At 36.2% G+C, this 16129-nt stretch overlaps 1 protein-coding gene across 1 annotated transcript in view; it reads right to left on the bottom strand.

Annotated features, from left to right (window-relative positions):
- CADM2 (cell adhesion molecule 2) overlaps nt 1-15461 on the bottom strand; it is a 359573-nt gene extending 344112 nt beyond the window's left edge. Inside the window, exon 1 of the mRNA XM_026868442.1 lies at nt 15411-15461. Coding sequence (XP_026724243.1) covers nt 15411-15438 — 28 coding nt within the window. The 5' untranslated portion in view covers nt 15439-15461. The remainder of the gene's footprint in view (nt 1-15410) is intronic.
- Nucleotides 15462-16129: the final 668 nt, after the last annotated feature.

Below are 16129 nucleotides of genomic sequence, written 5' to 3'. Positions count from 1 at the left end.
TCTGAATCTCTCTTCCTCATGCTTTCTAACCATTTCTTACATTCTTATGCATATTTTCATTAGAAAAGCTAACTGCTTCTTCACTGATTATCTGGATACTTCAATTTGTATTATTTTATAAACATCCCATTGACATTCTTTTATAAATTGTTTTGCATGCAGATAAACCAGGAATGAAATAAAAGTAAGAGTTCTCACAAGAAAGTTCTCCAGAGACCCACTATAATCTTCTATTTTACCACATATAAACCTCAGACTAAAGATGTTATATTATAGATATAACAGTCTGAAGTGAAGACGAACTCATAATTAGATGGACAAATACAGAAGAGATGTGGCAGAGTTGCCAACCATGCCTTCATTAAAAACACCTGCATTTTGCTCTTTCATATGATACATGAAGAGACTGTTAGTTTAAGCTCATCATCTGACCTTTGTTGCTATGGTGTCAAGCAAAGAAAGGAAGCATCTCAGCCAGCAATAAACCATTTACAATTCCACAGGTTTCAGGCAACACCTTGAAAATGCAGCCAGAAATTAAAAGCACTGTCTTCCAGTCATGGAGCTCATATGATCTCTTTGGAAAGCACAGCTAAATAAAGAAGTATTCATTATCTGTAGTTTCATACTTACCATGGAAAAAAAGAAAATCTATATGCAAAAAAGAAAATCTAGGTGCTGAGCAGGTTCAGATATTTCTTGCAGAAAGTCTATGAGTTTCCATATACAAGAAAGCAATAACTATTCTATATTGTTTACTTTTCTTAGATTTGCCTTACTGATACCAACATCCGATCCCTCATCTCTAGAAACATTATCCATTAACTGCCTCAGTTTACAGACTGCTTAAATACTGTCCTTGAGGAATGCCTGTAACAACCAGCCAGAAGGATGCAGCAAGTTAATAGCGATATGATGCATACACCATTTGGCCACTGTATTTGAGAGTAAAGGCCACAAACTTTTGAAAAACTTTACAGAAGTAACAGTATTTCTTCCTCCTGTAAGGTCATATCATACATTTGCTAAGTCAAAATTGTCAGGGGGGGGGGGGGGTAAATTAAAAAAAAAAAAAAAGTCACACTTTTCCATCTGCTGTATCCACATTTTATAAGCAATTCCAAATGGGTAAGAGTGCACTCTGTCACTCTGCTTACAGAGAGCACCATGATAGTAAACTGTGGATGGAAAAAGCAGAAGTTGAATAGGAATGATGAAAGGGAATTTAACTTGGAAAATCCTGCAGACCAATAATGAAGACAGCCACCTGATGGGTGACACAGAGAAACTGAAATCTGTTCTCTCCCTGACTTAGATACTGAAATTGGTACAAAAATTTTCATGTTTTTGGAAAATATGATGAGTAACAGTACTCTGATGTGAGCCTTTGCATTTTGCCACAAAGCAAGACAACTTCTTTAGACCAGTGAGTAAGACCCTGGCACGGAATGGGCACTTGATCTCTAGCTGCACCTACCTTGCCTCTCCATTTTGTCAAGTGAAACACAGAAGCTGGAGATGAACCACATTTCATGTTTCCCTCTCCCCTCCATTCCAGGAGTGCTGCTGTTTCCTTTCTTAAGCAAAGCAGAGCTAGCTTAAGCATAAGGTCAGTGTTGGTTTATGGTTCTCAGGAGGGAATTTTGTTGGGATAACAATTGTTACTCCAAGGACATCAAGTAAAGGAAGCAACAGCAGGTCTTAACCCCTCTTTGTACTAGGATACATCAGGTACTGATACCAAAACTGCTGTGCTCTAAGACTGCCTGGGGATAGCAAGAGAAAAAACACCATTAGGCTTTGCTGCAATGCACAGAAAACTCACTTATGCTGCCTAACATCACTGGTGTCACAGTAATATTTTGGCAACAATGTGTAAAATAATCAACTCCAAAAACCCATCCCAAAAATATAGATGTATTAAAAATATACAAATGTATATTGTACTCATGTGTGCTGCAGTCACAGTGCCTGAAACTCCAGCCCTTCTCTGACATGTCTTTCTAGGTAGTGTTCATTCCAATAACATCTATGGATTTTTTTCTCCAAAACAGATTTTCAATAAAATTTAAGAAATTATTAATTTAATACAAAACCACCCACATGGTACATATATGGTACAAATGCTAAATGTGTACAGATGCACATTACAGAAAGCTTTCTGGTGCAAATTGTGACTATAGAAAAAAAAAACCAACCACTAAGTCTAGCCTATAATTTGATATTGCAGTTGAAAGAAAAAAAAACAACCCGCCACACAAGCCCATAATACAATCTTAATATTTGAAAGACAGAATAGTAACAAGTGCAGACATCTATGTCAAGGTTGTGGGTCAATTCAGAGCAGCATTACGCAAAGAAATAAATGCAGACATGAGAGTTTAACTATAGCTCATACCCAGGTTTTCTGTATTTTGTGGCATGGGTATTTTATTTTTAGACTGTTAATTCTCTGGAGAGAGAAAACCACCAAGTCAACATTAAGTCTTCCACTTACTCCAGCCATGAAGGACATTAACCTTAAGAGCTCCTGACCAGATGACAGTTTGTGGTGCTATATTTCCTTTAAATTTGAAGATCGTTCTCTTTAAGAACTGATAGCAAAACAGTTCCATAAGAAGGAAAGGTGAATAATGCTGCTTGGCTGGTTTGGGTGGGATTTCTTGTGCTTTTATATCCCAATAACTATATTGCTATAGCAGGCAAAAAATCATAGCAGGAGAAATCTGTTCTCCAGCAAAACGATTTTTAATAGTTTTGCAGTGCTATGGTAATGCAGACATAAGCATTCAGGTAGAGTTGGTGGATTTATTATTTCTTCTGTTACCGTAATTTCTTTCAGCATAAAGAGGCTAATTTTCTTCAAATAGGACTTCATTGTCATTCACATAACAAGCTAAGTTGATTTAACAAACTCTGCTTAATGAAAAATTAAATTATTCAGAAAGGAAAAGAATATATAGTGTATAGAGTCTATATTCCTACAGCAGCAACAACTTGCACCTCCAACAAGGTCAGAGAACACTGTTCCAGAAAACAGAAGCTACGTGCTAAACCATTTACTGAGCATACACTGATATTACAGATGTATTCAGTATTAATAAAGTGTCTGACAGCACTTTATTTTCTTCACCAGTGACATTGTCACAAATTGAAAGACACAGTTTAATAAATAAAACAGTCATTGGGGAGAGTTTGTGTCACAAATTAAAAAGATGCTTTTAAATAAAAAATAAAAATAGAAAAAATAATCAGCACTTATTTGGCCTTACTTCCTTATGTTACTAGCTTGGACAATTCTGCCCTTAGAGGTTTCTTCCATGCACGGTGCTTGGTTTTTCACTGGAGCCAGCAGGCATGTGATGCATTTGGCAGGTGTAATATTCAGAGGATGTAGAATTTTGAACCCTTTTTCCCCTGCGCACAAACAGTACAGGTCCACTGACCCTTCCTTGGCAAGTATTTATCTTGTCTGGCATTTTATACTGGTCAAAACAATAAAATGTTCTCAAAAACCCAGAGAGTCTTCTGTGATATTCATGGCCTTTTTGCTACTGTGTCTTTGCACCTCACACAGGCAAACTCAAAGTATTAAATTTAATCACTTCTAGAAAGTAATGAATCATTGGTCTTCTCTGTCACTTCAAACAGTAGTAGATCAGAATACAGCTCAAAATCTCTTTCTTCTGTGGGCTACAGAGATTTAGCTACTAAATATTTTTCTATTAGACAGGTTGCTTGCTCCTCCTGTTAGATGTCATGTTTCCTCAACTGAAGTGTAATTTACAGACCTGTGTTCTCCTACAAATAGTTGATACTAGCCTTATGATATTGGAGGCTTAAGCCATTAGAATTTATCACCACATCATCACAGGATAATAGAAGAGAAAGAAAGCAAAACCAGCTTTGCTAAGCCACACATGCACAAAACCCATGACGCAGTAATGAGCTGTAAATAATTTGACCTCACTTTCCCCGAGGCTCATTTTCTACTGTGGAGAAATAGTTGTCCATCTATTTAGAATTCATTGAAATATTAAGGCCAAAACACTCCACAGCCAAGACAGGGATGCTAATCCTGTCCAACTCTTATAGATCACGCACAGTTAGCAATCGTTTCTTTGGCCTTTACAAACAGGTCTGGCTAGAAAATGAAGAAAAATTATTTGAATGAAAAATGGAGAAAATTAGTTTCTGGCAAACACTTTATACTCATGAGAGCTCGTTTATTTTCATAAAATTAAATTTTAAAGACCACCTCTTTCCAAAAATGAATTGATTCCTATGGAGGCAACAGACCTAGACGGATGTCCTTGAAAGGACAAGACATACGGATAGGGGTAAAGATACCATCTGTACACTACATGAGACATTGTAAACATCATTCAGTTTAACTATATATATTTACTGCAGATACTAAAAATAAAGATATTAAGTACAATATTAAGCCTGCTGAAACAGAAGAACAATTCTGTTTTATCCAATCATATCTTTTACATATTTCATTTTCTCCAGAAATGCTCATACAAACCATACTCCCCAAAAAGCTAAAAAAAAAATAAATTAAAAAAACTTTACCAGAGCCTATATACCCTACCTGTTTAAAATTCTAATTTAATTGATCTTGTACAATGACATCTGGTGAGGTGAGATTTCTACTTGTGCCTTTCCACAGTGTTTAGACAGCAGACACATGAACATAGAAGTAAGGAACAGTGAGCAGTGAATTACAAGAGACCATATTGCTGGTAAGAAAGCTAGTTAGAAGTGATCCATCTTCCTCCCTTCCACATACTTCACAGAAGCTTGGTGACTTGAAGCCCAGGTAATTCAGCATCAAGCTCACAGGAAGACTCTACTGAGATTCATGAACTTGGCGTGTCCTACCCATTCCTTTTGAAGAGTTCAGCCTGAAACGTAAAGACACTTTTTACAGAGCAGCCTCAACAGCCTCTGCTTCACAAGCTGTGACAACTGCTCATTTCTGTTCAAACACTGCTATGGCCAGTTCATTCAGCTGCCAGAATGCTCAATGTAGAACAGATACCTAGACCTTGGAGCAGCAAGCAGGTTCTCACCATTCTGATCACACAGTACAAGGGGTGACCATTACAATATTTTTTTCTTTCCTCCCCTTTGACCCAATGACCCATGAATTTAGAGAAGTCATTTAAGTGGTCCTAGTCCAGTACTACCTGTAACATCTGTTAAGGCTCGAATCCTGGATATTTCACCTCACCAGCTACCAGGATATTGTAACAAAAGAAGATGCAAATATCTCCTCTTTTGTGTTTAAGAAAGCCAACTAAACCCTCAAGTCATTGGCAGCAATAACAGAAGAGGTCACTGTCAGGGGAGCATTCCATACTGAGAATCCCAAGTGGAGAAAAGTGTATCTAGTAACACAAAACCACATCCCTAGAGAACATCTGTGTACACAAGTTTCCTGCCTGTTGATTTTAACATTCCAAGAGCTGAGGTGTGGGAAACATTAAACTACAGGGACATTCACAGTCCTGGTTTTCCCCTTATCTGACCTAGTCTACTTCTGACCTTTTCTTAATTATTTTTCACACTAGGATAGATTGTTAGTAATACTGTACTGTGAGGCAAAAGGAAAAACTGTGGGACATGTAACAAACTTCTCTCCAATGTCTTCTTGCATTACACTCTTGTTGCTTTATAGCCTGGAAAGGTACTATAAATGTATTTGAGCAGCCATCTGTGTTGCAGAACATGGATAGAGAAAATAAAAATTACTTTGAAATAAGTTAAAAAAGACACCTATCTACTAAATTTTGTTTCCCCCTGAGATTTACACAATTCATGCGGTCAGCAACATATTATCAAACTACACAAGAGAGCTAGTAGTATCAACAAGATAGCCTGTGCATCTTTCTTGAACAGTGATGAAGTGAATTCATGAATAAAAACCTTGCTTCATTGGACTAAGTATGTTCTTAGAAAGTAGGTCAAAATCTATTCACAGCAATTTTCTAAGGCTGGAAATGTCAATGTCTATCTTGATTTGTAAATCTCCAGGCAAACTTCTGTGCATAAACAGGTATCAAGGACAATGCATGAACTGCAGAGCTCTCACGAATCAAGTGGCAGCAGTGATATAGTCCAGAAGAAGAATGAAAAGGTTAAGCTTATACATTTCAGTTATGTGTATTCGCCATTTTGACTTGTGTATAAGTGACAATAGGATACTTATATTGTCAGAGTATAAAGTAATAACTGATGTATTAATTAATTTTGGCCTTCACTGCTTGAGGGGAAAGACATTATAATAATCTGTTTCACTTATAAACGTATATGTTTGTAAGAATGAACATACAGACAGGAAGTGAAAAGGGAAATTGAGTCATTGTACTCCTGCTTATAAACAAATGAGCTTGTCTCATCTCCCAGATTCTTCCCTATTATTTTTCCATACTCCCTACCCCACAAACTGCTTTCAATATTTTTTTCCTTTGCTGTTGCTTCACTCTTCTAATACCTGTCCTTGTCCATACAATATAAGGTTCCAAGAGTGTTTAAGTTGTCACTTCATGTTATGTCTTAATTTTGAGTGTTTCCTAATAAAACTGTTTTTCTTTCTAGAAAATGTGTCAAATAGGGGGTAAGCAAATAATACATTTGGAACCCTCCCAAACAGAGGCGTAGGTAGGGATTCCTCAGTATAAGCTTCCAGTACAAACACAATTGGTCTAAGCAGAGGGTGCCTAACTTCACTTTACTATTCACTTGGAGAAAGAGATATGGGGTGGATCAAGGAGAAACAACTGCAAAATGTTTAAGTCATTTACTGGCTGCCATAAAGTACACATGTCCACTGCATTATTTCAGTGAAAGCTTAGGAAGGCTGAGAAGTTGAAAGAATTTAAAAAAATATATTACCTCAGGCAGTATATAATAATTAAGGACATTTCAATCAAGCAAAGAAAGTGGAAGCTACATTTTTTTTTTTTTCCCCCCTTTCAGGAGCAAGAAAATCCACACATTCTTCTGTAGGATTCCAGTTTAGGCTGCTTTCATAAACTGAGAATTTTCACACAAAGTGGAATTTTAATTGCTTTAGTATTTCCTGTGTTTAAATATATTCCAGTAGATTTAAACAGTAATTCCATAAAGAACAGCTGACTTTATTGGACATACTTGAAAGATAATACAATTGCTATAATTATTTTTCCCACTATTTTGATGAAAGACAATTTAGTATTGAATTCTCTCTAAAAGAACTTCCTGGTTTTAATAGTGCACGCTTTAATAATTTTAAAACAAGTACTTGTGAAGTCCATTTATCTGAGAATTCAATAAAATATGAAGGACTATATCAGCATGATTTATGTTCACTGCATTAATTGTAAACTGCATTCTGGCTATATCTACAATGCAAGATTCATATTTATATTCAATAGCAAGCATATTCTGTAAAGCTGTATGGATCTACCTACCCCTTACAGACAATGACTTAGCATAGAAGAAATAACTTTTTTTAAAAAAATCACTCTGATTCTGTCTCTGACCTTCCAGGTGTAAAAGTAATAATCGATAAAAGACAAAACAAAAATTTTTAAAAGCCATGGGAATAGACAAAAGCACTGTATTTTGCCTTTTCAAAATAATGTGGTGCATTTTATATTGATTTTATTACAACATGAAGTTCTGCCCTTAGAATGTACCATATATTCAAAATGTTTAAAGAAACGAGCAAAATGAAAGAAATAGCACACTTACAGTATCATGGTGATCCTAAACTCTCATAGTTTGTATAGGATAACGTTGGACAAGCAAGACATTATACATATCAGCTTGATCCTTCCTCTTTATCTAGGCACCACCACTTTAAAGCCTTAAAAGTTCCCTTTTTTTTTTTTTTTACAAACAACATTGGACAGTTTCACAGGCAACAAATCACCCTTCATTTACAGGCTTGGGTGAGAACCTAGTGAAGAATACAGTGGGTAATGTAATCCTAAATTCAATGCCAGAACCAACAGCCTCAGTTTGAGAAAACAAACAAACAACCCTCAACATATATCAACACATATACATGCAGCTAACCATAAAGAACCCCCAAAGCCATTTAAGCATACATGAGACTTGCTCATGTCTACTGTCTTTCACATAATGGTTTTATTTGGTAACTTCACTTGTCAGTCTAACAGAGACTTATTTTAGCTGTGCTTCTGCTAAATTAGGCTTGGATAAATGTATTCCACTCTTGTTATACTTAAAAATGTAAACAAAGCCAGTTGAAAGAAAGATTGAATTTCTCCAGGAGTTAGTTGTTCAGCAGCTGAATGGCCTATAGCTGAAATGATAGCTGTCAATTTATGTTCCTACGTTGTTGGACATAATACCGGTTTCCTTAAATTGATGAAACACACTGTAACCAATTTTCAGCTCCTGTCAGTCATATCTGGAGCCACACTAGTATGCTGCTGGGCACCAGAGTGTAGCAAATACCTTGAGATATTCAGAGAGTAAATGTATTTACTAAACTTATATGAACAAGCTATCAGTAACTTTTTAATGAGACTAGGGCTTCAGGTTTTGGGTTTTTTTAATAATTTGGAAAAGTTTTTAAAACAATATTTTTGCTAACATTTAACACTACACAGTTTTAGTTACTGTGTAATAAAGAATAAATGCTAAGTTGTGTTTTAATAGGCCTGCCAATTCTTTAGCATAAGTAGTTAGTTAAATGTTTGTGGATTTTTTTTGTGTTTTGTGTTGCTTTCCCCTCCCCCACTAGGCAAGCCAACTACTTCTGATTTATTCGAATACACTTCTGTCTATTGTGACTATCAAAATCTTAAAGTGCAATTCCAAAACATATTCAATTTCTGCATATATTTTTTTTTCTTCCACTTTTCCCTTTATAGATTATAGAAACTGAAAAATACATTGAGGGAAACAAAAATAATTGACTTTCTTATTCACTCAATATACTGCTGAGAAAACTGGCCTAAAAGAATTACCTACCAGATTACATTCTGTAAGTGCACACAGTTCTGATCAGGCTCTATATCCTTATTGTGCTAACAGATGTACAAACACAGGTTTATACCCTGAATAGACTATAATCTGTTGTAACAGCAATGCAGAGCAAGTGGTCATAAACAAGCACAGGGAACGCAGGAGTAAGGACAGGCAAGTGAACAAGTACAAGGAAGGACAAGCAAGAACTACAAATGCTTGCATAGATGATACAAAGTCATTTTTCTTATTGTCCATTATGATTAGAAGATAGTGGCAACTGACTCATGGAAGCAGCAGTTATCATCTTAAGTTTCACTTAAGATTGTCACAGACAATCTTAATTCTTAAGTAGGGAGGAGAGAGAAGAGAAATGGAAAAGATGTACAGAAGTTGTGATGATGTGTCCACATGTGAAATTACATCATGGAAAAAACAAAGCCTAGAACAGGGGGGGCAGAGGGGTGCGACAACCAAAAGAAAATGGTATGACAAGTGGTGTCAGCAGTACTGTATATCTATCTGATGAGATGTGTAAGTGGGAAATCAGGCCAGAAAACTCTGAAGGCAGAGGCTGCAGAAACGAGGCAAAAGGACTCAATTAAAAACTTAGATGCTAAGCAGAGAAGCAAAGGGAGCACTCCTGGGAGCCAGAAAATGAGCAGGAGCTCAAGCATTAAGCCCAAAATTTTACTATTTTGTCAGGTTGTGGAAAAACCCCTATTTCAGCAAATTTTCAGTTGCACTGATGAACTGTGATGCTCAACAACAACAAAACCTTTTAGGCTTAGTATTGTATCTCCCTGAATATTTATGGGGATAGCATAAGCCAGTGGTTGGCAAATATCATGATTCTAAATAATGCATGTGCCCCCCTTATAAGGGATGGCCATTAGTCAGAGCTATGTTTGTCACATGATATTAAAAAGTAATTTAAAAATAAGTGTGATCTATGAAAAAAAAAAGCATAACATACTAAGCCCATCATTAAAGATCATGCTTAACATTAAAGATCAGCAAATACATACTTAGCACCTCCAGCAGTGACTTTGCCCAGTCGTAGTACATCTTGAAGAGCTCTTAAAGCTCTGTCTTTGCAAAAAGCGAATACAAAAAAAGAAAAAGATATTCCAGCTACCCAAAGCAATTGTTTTTAATGATCTGCCCCACTTCAGCATGAGAGCAGACTTTGCAAGCTTCTAAGACCTTTGTAATGGGGAACAAAAATATCACAGGTTAACCGAAGTAATTTCCACTCAGCTCCAACTCCACACTCAAAACTTGTAAGATTGATAAGTATATTCAAGTGTGGACCTTAGGATTAGTACACACTCTTGATTTTGAAAAGGTGCTTTTCTTTAGTTACAGATACCTTGAAACAGCAGTTTTGATTAACTTCACATAATTTGACAAGCAAAAGACTAAATTATTTATCAAGGTTGATACAAACTTATCAACAGTTATAACAGTTCAACATTTATAAACCTTAGCTTGTTACAAGCTTTGCATGAAGTCTTAAGAATCACTTTGCAGAACCATACAGCCAAACCTACCCTTCCTTTCACTTTTTCCATAGAAACACAAGCTTTGTCAGCACTGGCAGCCATGCCTATCTGTGCATGCTGTGAATGACAGCTAGCAAAAGAGGAAAAAGTTTATTGTCTAGAAAATTAGGCCTTTTGTTTGATGGATTAGTATTTTCATTTACAGCTGATTATTTGATAGTTCACACACATCATCTGTAGAAGGAGGTTAATTGACTAGCTTTGTGCCTAAACTGAACACACAAAATCTCTGCATACATCTCTAAATACACACCAACTTACATTTTCTACAGAATTCTTACCTTGATATCTAATTGCTCCTTCTTGCTTAATTTTTGGTATAAGTAATAAGCATAAGTAACATGCTGCACATGCAACTGACAACTCCTATGGTTTATAATATATTCCTCTACTAATAATTGTCTAAGTCATAATTGCTAGCACCAAAACATATAGTAATGATGCCTTGTTACCTAGTCACTGTACTGAAGGATCTTTTCTGCTCTCCCAGTGACAGTGAAATCCCTGTCCAATAGTTAAAACACTGTCTTTTAATAAAGACTAGTTCATGCTTTTAATTTTCCTGTTTAATATAGTACGAACATCAGTAATGTGCACCTGTAACAAACACATAAGTAACTGAAAGTACATTATAGACACAAATGTGGATAATTATTCTTTAACAAGTTCATTGATTGCAGTAGATAGATTCAACTAATTACCAAAAGAAGGAGGCCCATGGCAGAATAGAAAATAAAATGCATCAAAATTCTTCTGCTTTCAATGTGGCTGCATAAAAGTTTAATAGTATAAATTGCTTCAACCTCCACACATTGATGTGTCCCAGCTTATTTAAGAAAAAAGTGTTTCTATCCAAGACTTACCTTTGGCAGTCATTTCTAAACCAAAATGGAATCCCTCTTCATTAATCTTGCAACAGGTGCCTAAGACTGAAATTCAGCTACTACAGATTTCAGCTCCTGTGAAAATACTGTAAAAGCCTAGAAGAAAGATTCTTTCTTGTTCTTTAGGGAATGCTGGCCTACTTCACAAATGTTTTGTGGAGACTTTTTTTTTTCCCCCTAAACCAAGTGGCCCACGTTGTTTTTCTGCAAGCAAAACACTGATAATTTGAAGTAGGTTACTTGTAATAATACAACTCTCATTTGTTCAGTTATGAGTAAGACTAATATTTGGACACAAGCAGGTAAAAAAAAGAAGGGAGCTATATACCCACAATTCATAAAGTTGAAACTAGAGACACTATGTGGTGAACATGGCTTCTATAGAGAGGGAATAAGAGCTCAGAAATAAAAAATAAAGCTTGGAAGACAGTGTAGATATGGTTTAAGTGGAGAATCTTAAGGTCTATCTTGTTCTCCTCTTGGTGGACAGGTACCTAGGTCCCTTTCAGAATATCTGGCAGCATCTTGATTTTTCCTCCCTGTGAACAAGGAGCTGTCAGACACCAATACCAACAACCAGCAGACAGGTATAGGAGGGGAGGACTGCAAGAGTAGCATAGCTTCTAGTAGCTTTCATACAGTCTAAAGATTACCCAGAAAAAAATATATGTTTTTTTTTTTTTTTGCTGAGAAGCCTTTGACAGTTTTAGTTTCCCCTATCTGTCATATTTTTTCATTGTATCCACATTTCGGCCATTCACAATACACTAGAGCAACAAGTTGTAACAGTTTCACTTTGAATAACCTGAAAAAGTAAGCACTTTGTTCTTTCCAAATTTACCCATTGCCTAAGTTACCATCAAATCACCATTTAGCACCTATATATCAGTACTACAAAATTTAATTCTAACACTGTTACTTTTTCTTTAGGACTCATTATTTTATTATTCCTCTATTTGTGCAGTCCTCTCTGTTCAATTCCTCCTTCAGCCATCTTTCACTTCCAGCCTACTCCACAGAAGAGATATTTTCCAAGTATTTTTCCCATTCTACATCCTCCTTACACACAAGCACATAATCCATCTAAATCTATAATTTCACTTACCAAGTACTAAATCTCCAGAACATACAGATTTATTGCAAGAAATCCTTTAAGATGACAACTCGCTCAGCTCTTGGCCTAACATACACAAAACAGCTGTGAAAAAAGCTAATGAACCTCTCTTAAAGGGGCTCGCACCTTTTTATACTGATCATATACACACAAGGCGCTAAGCCTAAAGCCATTAGTACTCCCAGGTGTTTTATATCACATCATGCTTTACCAGATTGTTGTAATTTCCCTCACCACGTTGTACTGGAATGCCTCACATAGAAGTGGCTGAATTGCTCACAGATAATTGCTATTAACTTCAAGAGGCACAGAATTAAAGTTTAAGGACCTATTGCCTTTGCCTTTTTTATTCCCTCCTAATGTTGAGTTGTACTGAACTGCACATCCTGAAAAAGCATATTATATCCTTGGGCAACTTGAACTCTGTGTTAGTGAAAGTTGGTTTTAGGATTCTGTCTGGGAAGTTTTGCCAAGCATGTTAAAGAATTTCCACAGAAGGAGTTTTCAGGCTGGTTTTGGAGGGAAGGGGGAGGGCTTTAGGCCAACTGACAGACCACTTGAGGCAACTGAAACCACTACGAAGGCTACCTCAAATACCCAATCATTTTTTTCAGGGTCTGTGGAAGAAATATCTTTTCAAGTTATCACTACCATGATTTCTCTGGTGATCTATTAATTTACGGTAAAATGAAACCAATCCTATACCAAAAGTATTTAAAACACAGCAGGCATATTCCTGGGTTGTCTTCATATCCAGTGCTTTCATTATAGGATGGCAACAATCTTAATACAATCCAGAATTCCCAGTGCAGAAAACCAACACCAAATATTGCAAACAGAGAGAAGGAAAAAAATTAATGATGTGATTTCACGATGGAATCATATAAGCAGTAATACTGAATGGCAACACTGGCTTCAAGTCACTAAGCTGCTGTGCAGCTCCGTACCCCAGTAAAGTTCTTGCCATTGCTAATAATAGATCACAAGTTTTGTACTAACACTGTAAGGCCTCACAACATGGACTTGTTGGCTTTTGGCTAGACTTGTTTTAGGCTTGCCTAGAGCATTATTTTAGCAAAATAAGCTATAACAACAATTGTCTAATTATCAGGTAACTCCTACCTGACCTGATTTGGCTTAGCTTTGTACAATGGTGTGGTGTAAACCCCACTGTTATTAGAATTTTGATATATTTTTATATCTAATGGAAAATTTTAGTGAGGTGTTATTCTGCATATAGCAAGCTATCTATGGATCTAGCATAAAAATGCATAGAAGACTGCAGGCATGAAATGATAGCAGAGGCCTTCAAAGTACAGATGACACAGGACTGTAGAATAATCTCCAGTAGTCAACTACTGGTCACTAAAGGATGCAACCTTGGGAGATGGATCATAAGAGAAAAAAGAACAAGCATCCAACATTTGTAAAACATTCCATCTAGGATGTAATATGGGACTGTAAACCAGTGAAAAAAGAGTGAGGTATACAGCATGTTACAACAGGATGTTAAATCAGCCTCAAAGGAACCCTAGACTGAGAGGGAAATAAAGCATTTCTAACTTACTCATCCTAGTAAAGGATTTACTAATCCTCACTTTACTTAAGATGCTGATGACTCATCACAATTCAAAACTCCACTCCTGTTTGAACATAACTAAAGCTGTCAAGGCCCCAGAGAGAAACTGGAAGGTAAGTATTATAACATCAGAGCAAAGACATTAGGAAGTGTATGTAACAATTTTAAATCTATTATTATTGAGACTTTCTCTGTAATATCATTCTTCTACTTTATTTGCATGTAACAGAGCTCAATAATAATTATTTGATTAGACTGTTAAGATTTCAGTTAGACTAACAACAATCTCCTTGCTTTGCACATCAGGTATGGTGGGTTTTGTCCACATAAACTGCAAAGACTGCAGTACAACATTCTTACAACAAACTGGTAGATAACAGAGATTTAGATGCAACAACTGTTAGTAACTACAGTAGTATCTCACACGCTTCCAAAAGCAGGATAATTCTATTTCCTCTTTCCTCTCTACCTTTTAAACAATTCTAGGTGTCTTACAAGTATATTAAACAAATGAGAACAGCCCCCCCTCCCGCCCCCAACCACTAAATGCTTAATTAGTCTGTACAAAGCTCTCTGCGATTAATTTTATGAGAGCACTAGTCTCTGGCACGCTTTTGCCTTGAAGCTGAGCCATAGGCTAAACCAGTTTAATTTCAGCCAAGCATCTCAGATTGAACCAAGTATCTGTAAGGTCAGAACACTCAGTGCTTCAATCCTAATGAAAAGAAATGAAATAAAAAACATTTTGTTACACACAAGGGATACGTTCAAGTGTCACGATAGCTGTCAGCTACCATGAATCTATACTATGACTAAGCTAGGCAATATTCTTATTTTAATAGCATTATACAGATGTTCTGAGAAGCACAGCCCGTATCTAACAATCATTTAAAATTAGACACAAATTATTTCCTTATTTTTTTAGCTTTGTTTACACAGATTTTGCTACTGTTATTCTGAACCTAGTCACATCTTGAATAGCCGCAGTGAAACAGATTTATGAGAACAATGCAAAATATAACTCACTTCTGCTCATTGGGTACCCACTGTAGGGATAAACTGAAGCCATCTGTTTGTTACTATTCCTGCCATCATGAGACCACATACATACTCTATTGTTTCCTATGTACAAAAGCACAAAATTATCAGACACACTGCAGCAACGGTTTCAGCTTAGTAGAAGATCAGGCAAGCAGGCACACAAATTCTCTATCAGAACAGGGCATGTCTGAAATCAGCAGTGGAGCAACATGAGCACGGTTCTGTAGTCTATGCCCTACCTGGCATGTGCAATGAAAGGCCCCTCATTTTTCATCAGTGTCTTAATCTTCACAAGTATAATTACAGCATTCCTCAGTAATGGTAAATACAAATTATACTCTGTTCTGCAAGACAAAGATAAGCTGGGTTTTATGTTTCAACAAAAATGAATGTATGATTGGAATAAAAAGATATCTATCCGAGCTTAAATATTAGCACTATATAACAACTTTTTAAATACCTGCACAGAAATTGAATGTTCTTCAGCTCAGCATCCTAACAAGCATCCTCTGTAACTACAGTGGAAACAAAAAAAGAGCTTTTTCTCTTTGTTACAATACTCTTTTAGGGCTATCAAAGATCAGCCATAAATCATTTATGCTCTTTTGTTTTCCCTATAGTGTATCCTTTCGATACAGAAAATTATTTAAATGACACCTGTCTGACATAATTTCCCATTACACAGCCAATAGTGTGATGAAGTCTTCACTGTGATTTGAAAGTGTGTGCTAAAGACAAATAATAAATTGCAATTTATTTATAGCTAAATTATTTGAATAGTTCACCTCATATTTTCTTGGTTAATTACTGACTTCTATACTGCTGTGTAATTGAAATGATAACAACAAAAAAAAAATCTAGAGTGTCTGAAATCACCACGTTAGAAATCAGAAGCCTTTTGTACTCAAGACAGGGCAGAGTGTTGCTTTACAGTTTTTTGGAACCATCAGGAGTTCAC

Source organism: Athene cunicularia (genome assembly GCF_003259725.1).
Source record: "Athene cunicularia isolate RWA chromosome 1 unlocalized genomic scaffold, athCun1 chr1_part1, whole genome shotgun sequence".
NCBI lineage: Eukaryota > Metazoa > Chordata > Aves > Strigiformes > Strigidae > Athene > Athene cunicularia.
The sequence above is the reverse complement of the archived record's forward strand: the minus strand, read 5'-3'. Positions and strand labels throughout refer to the sequence as shown.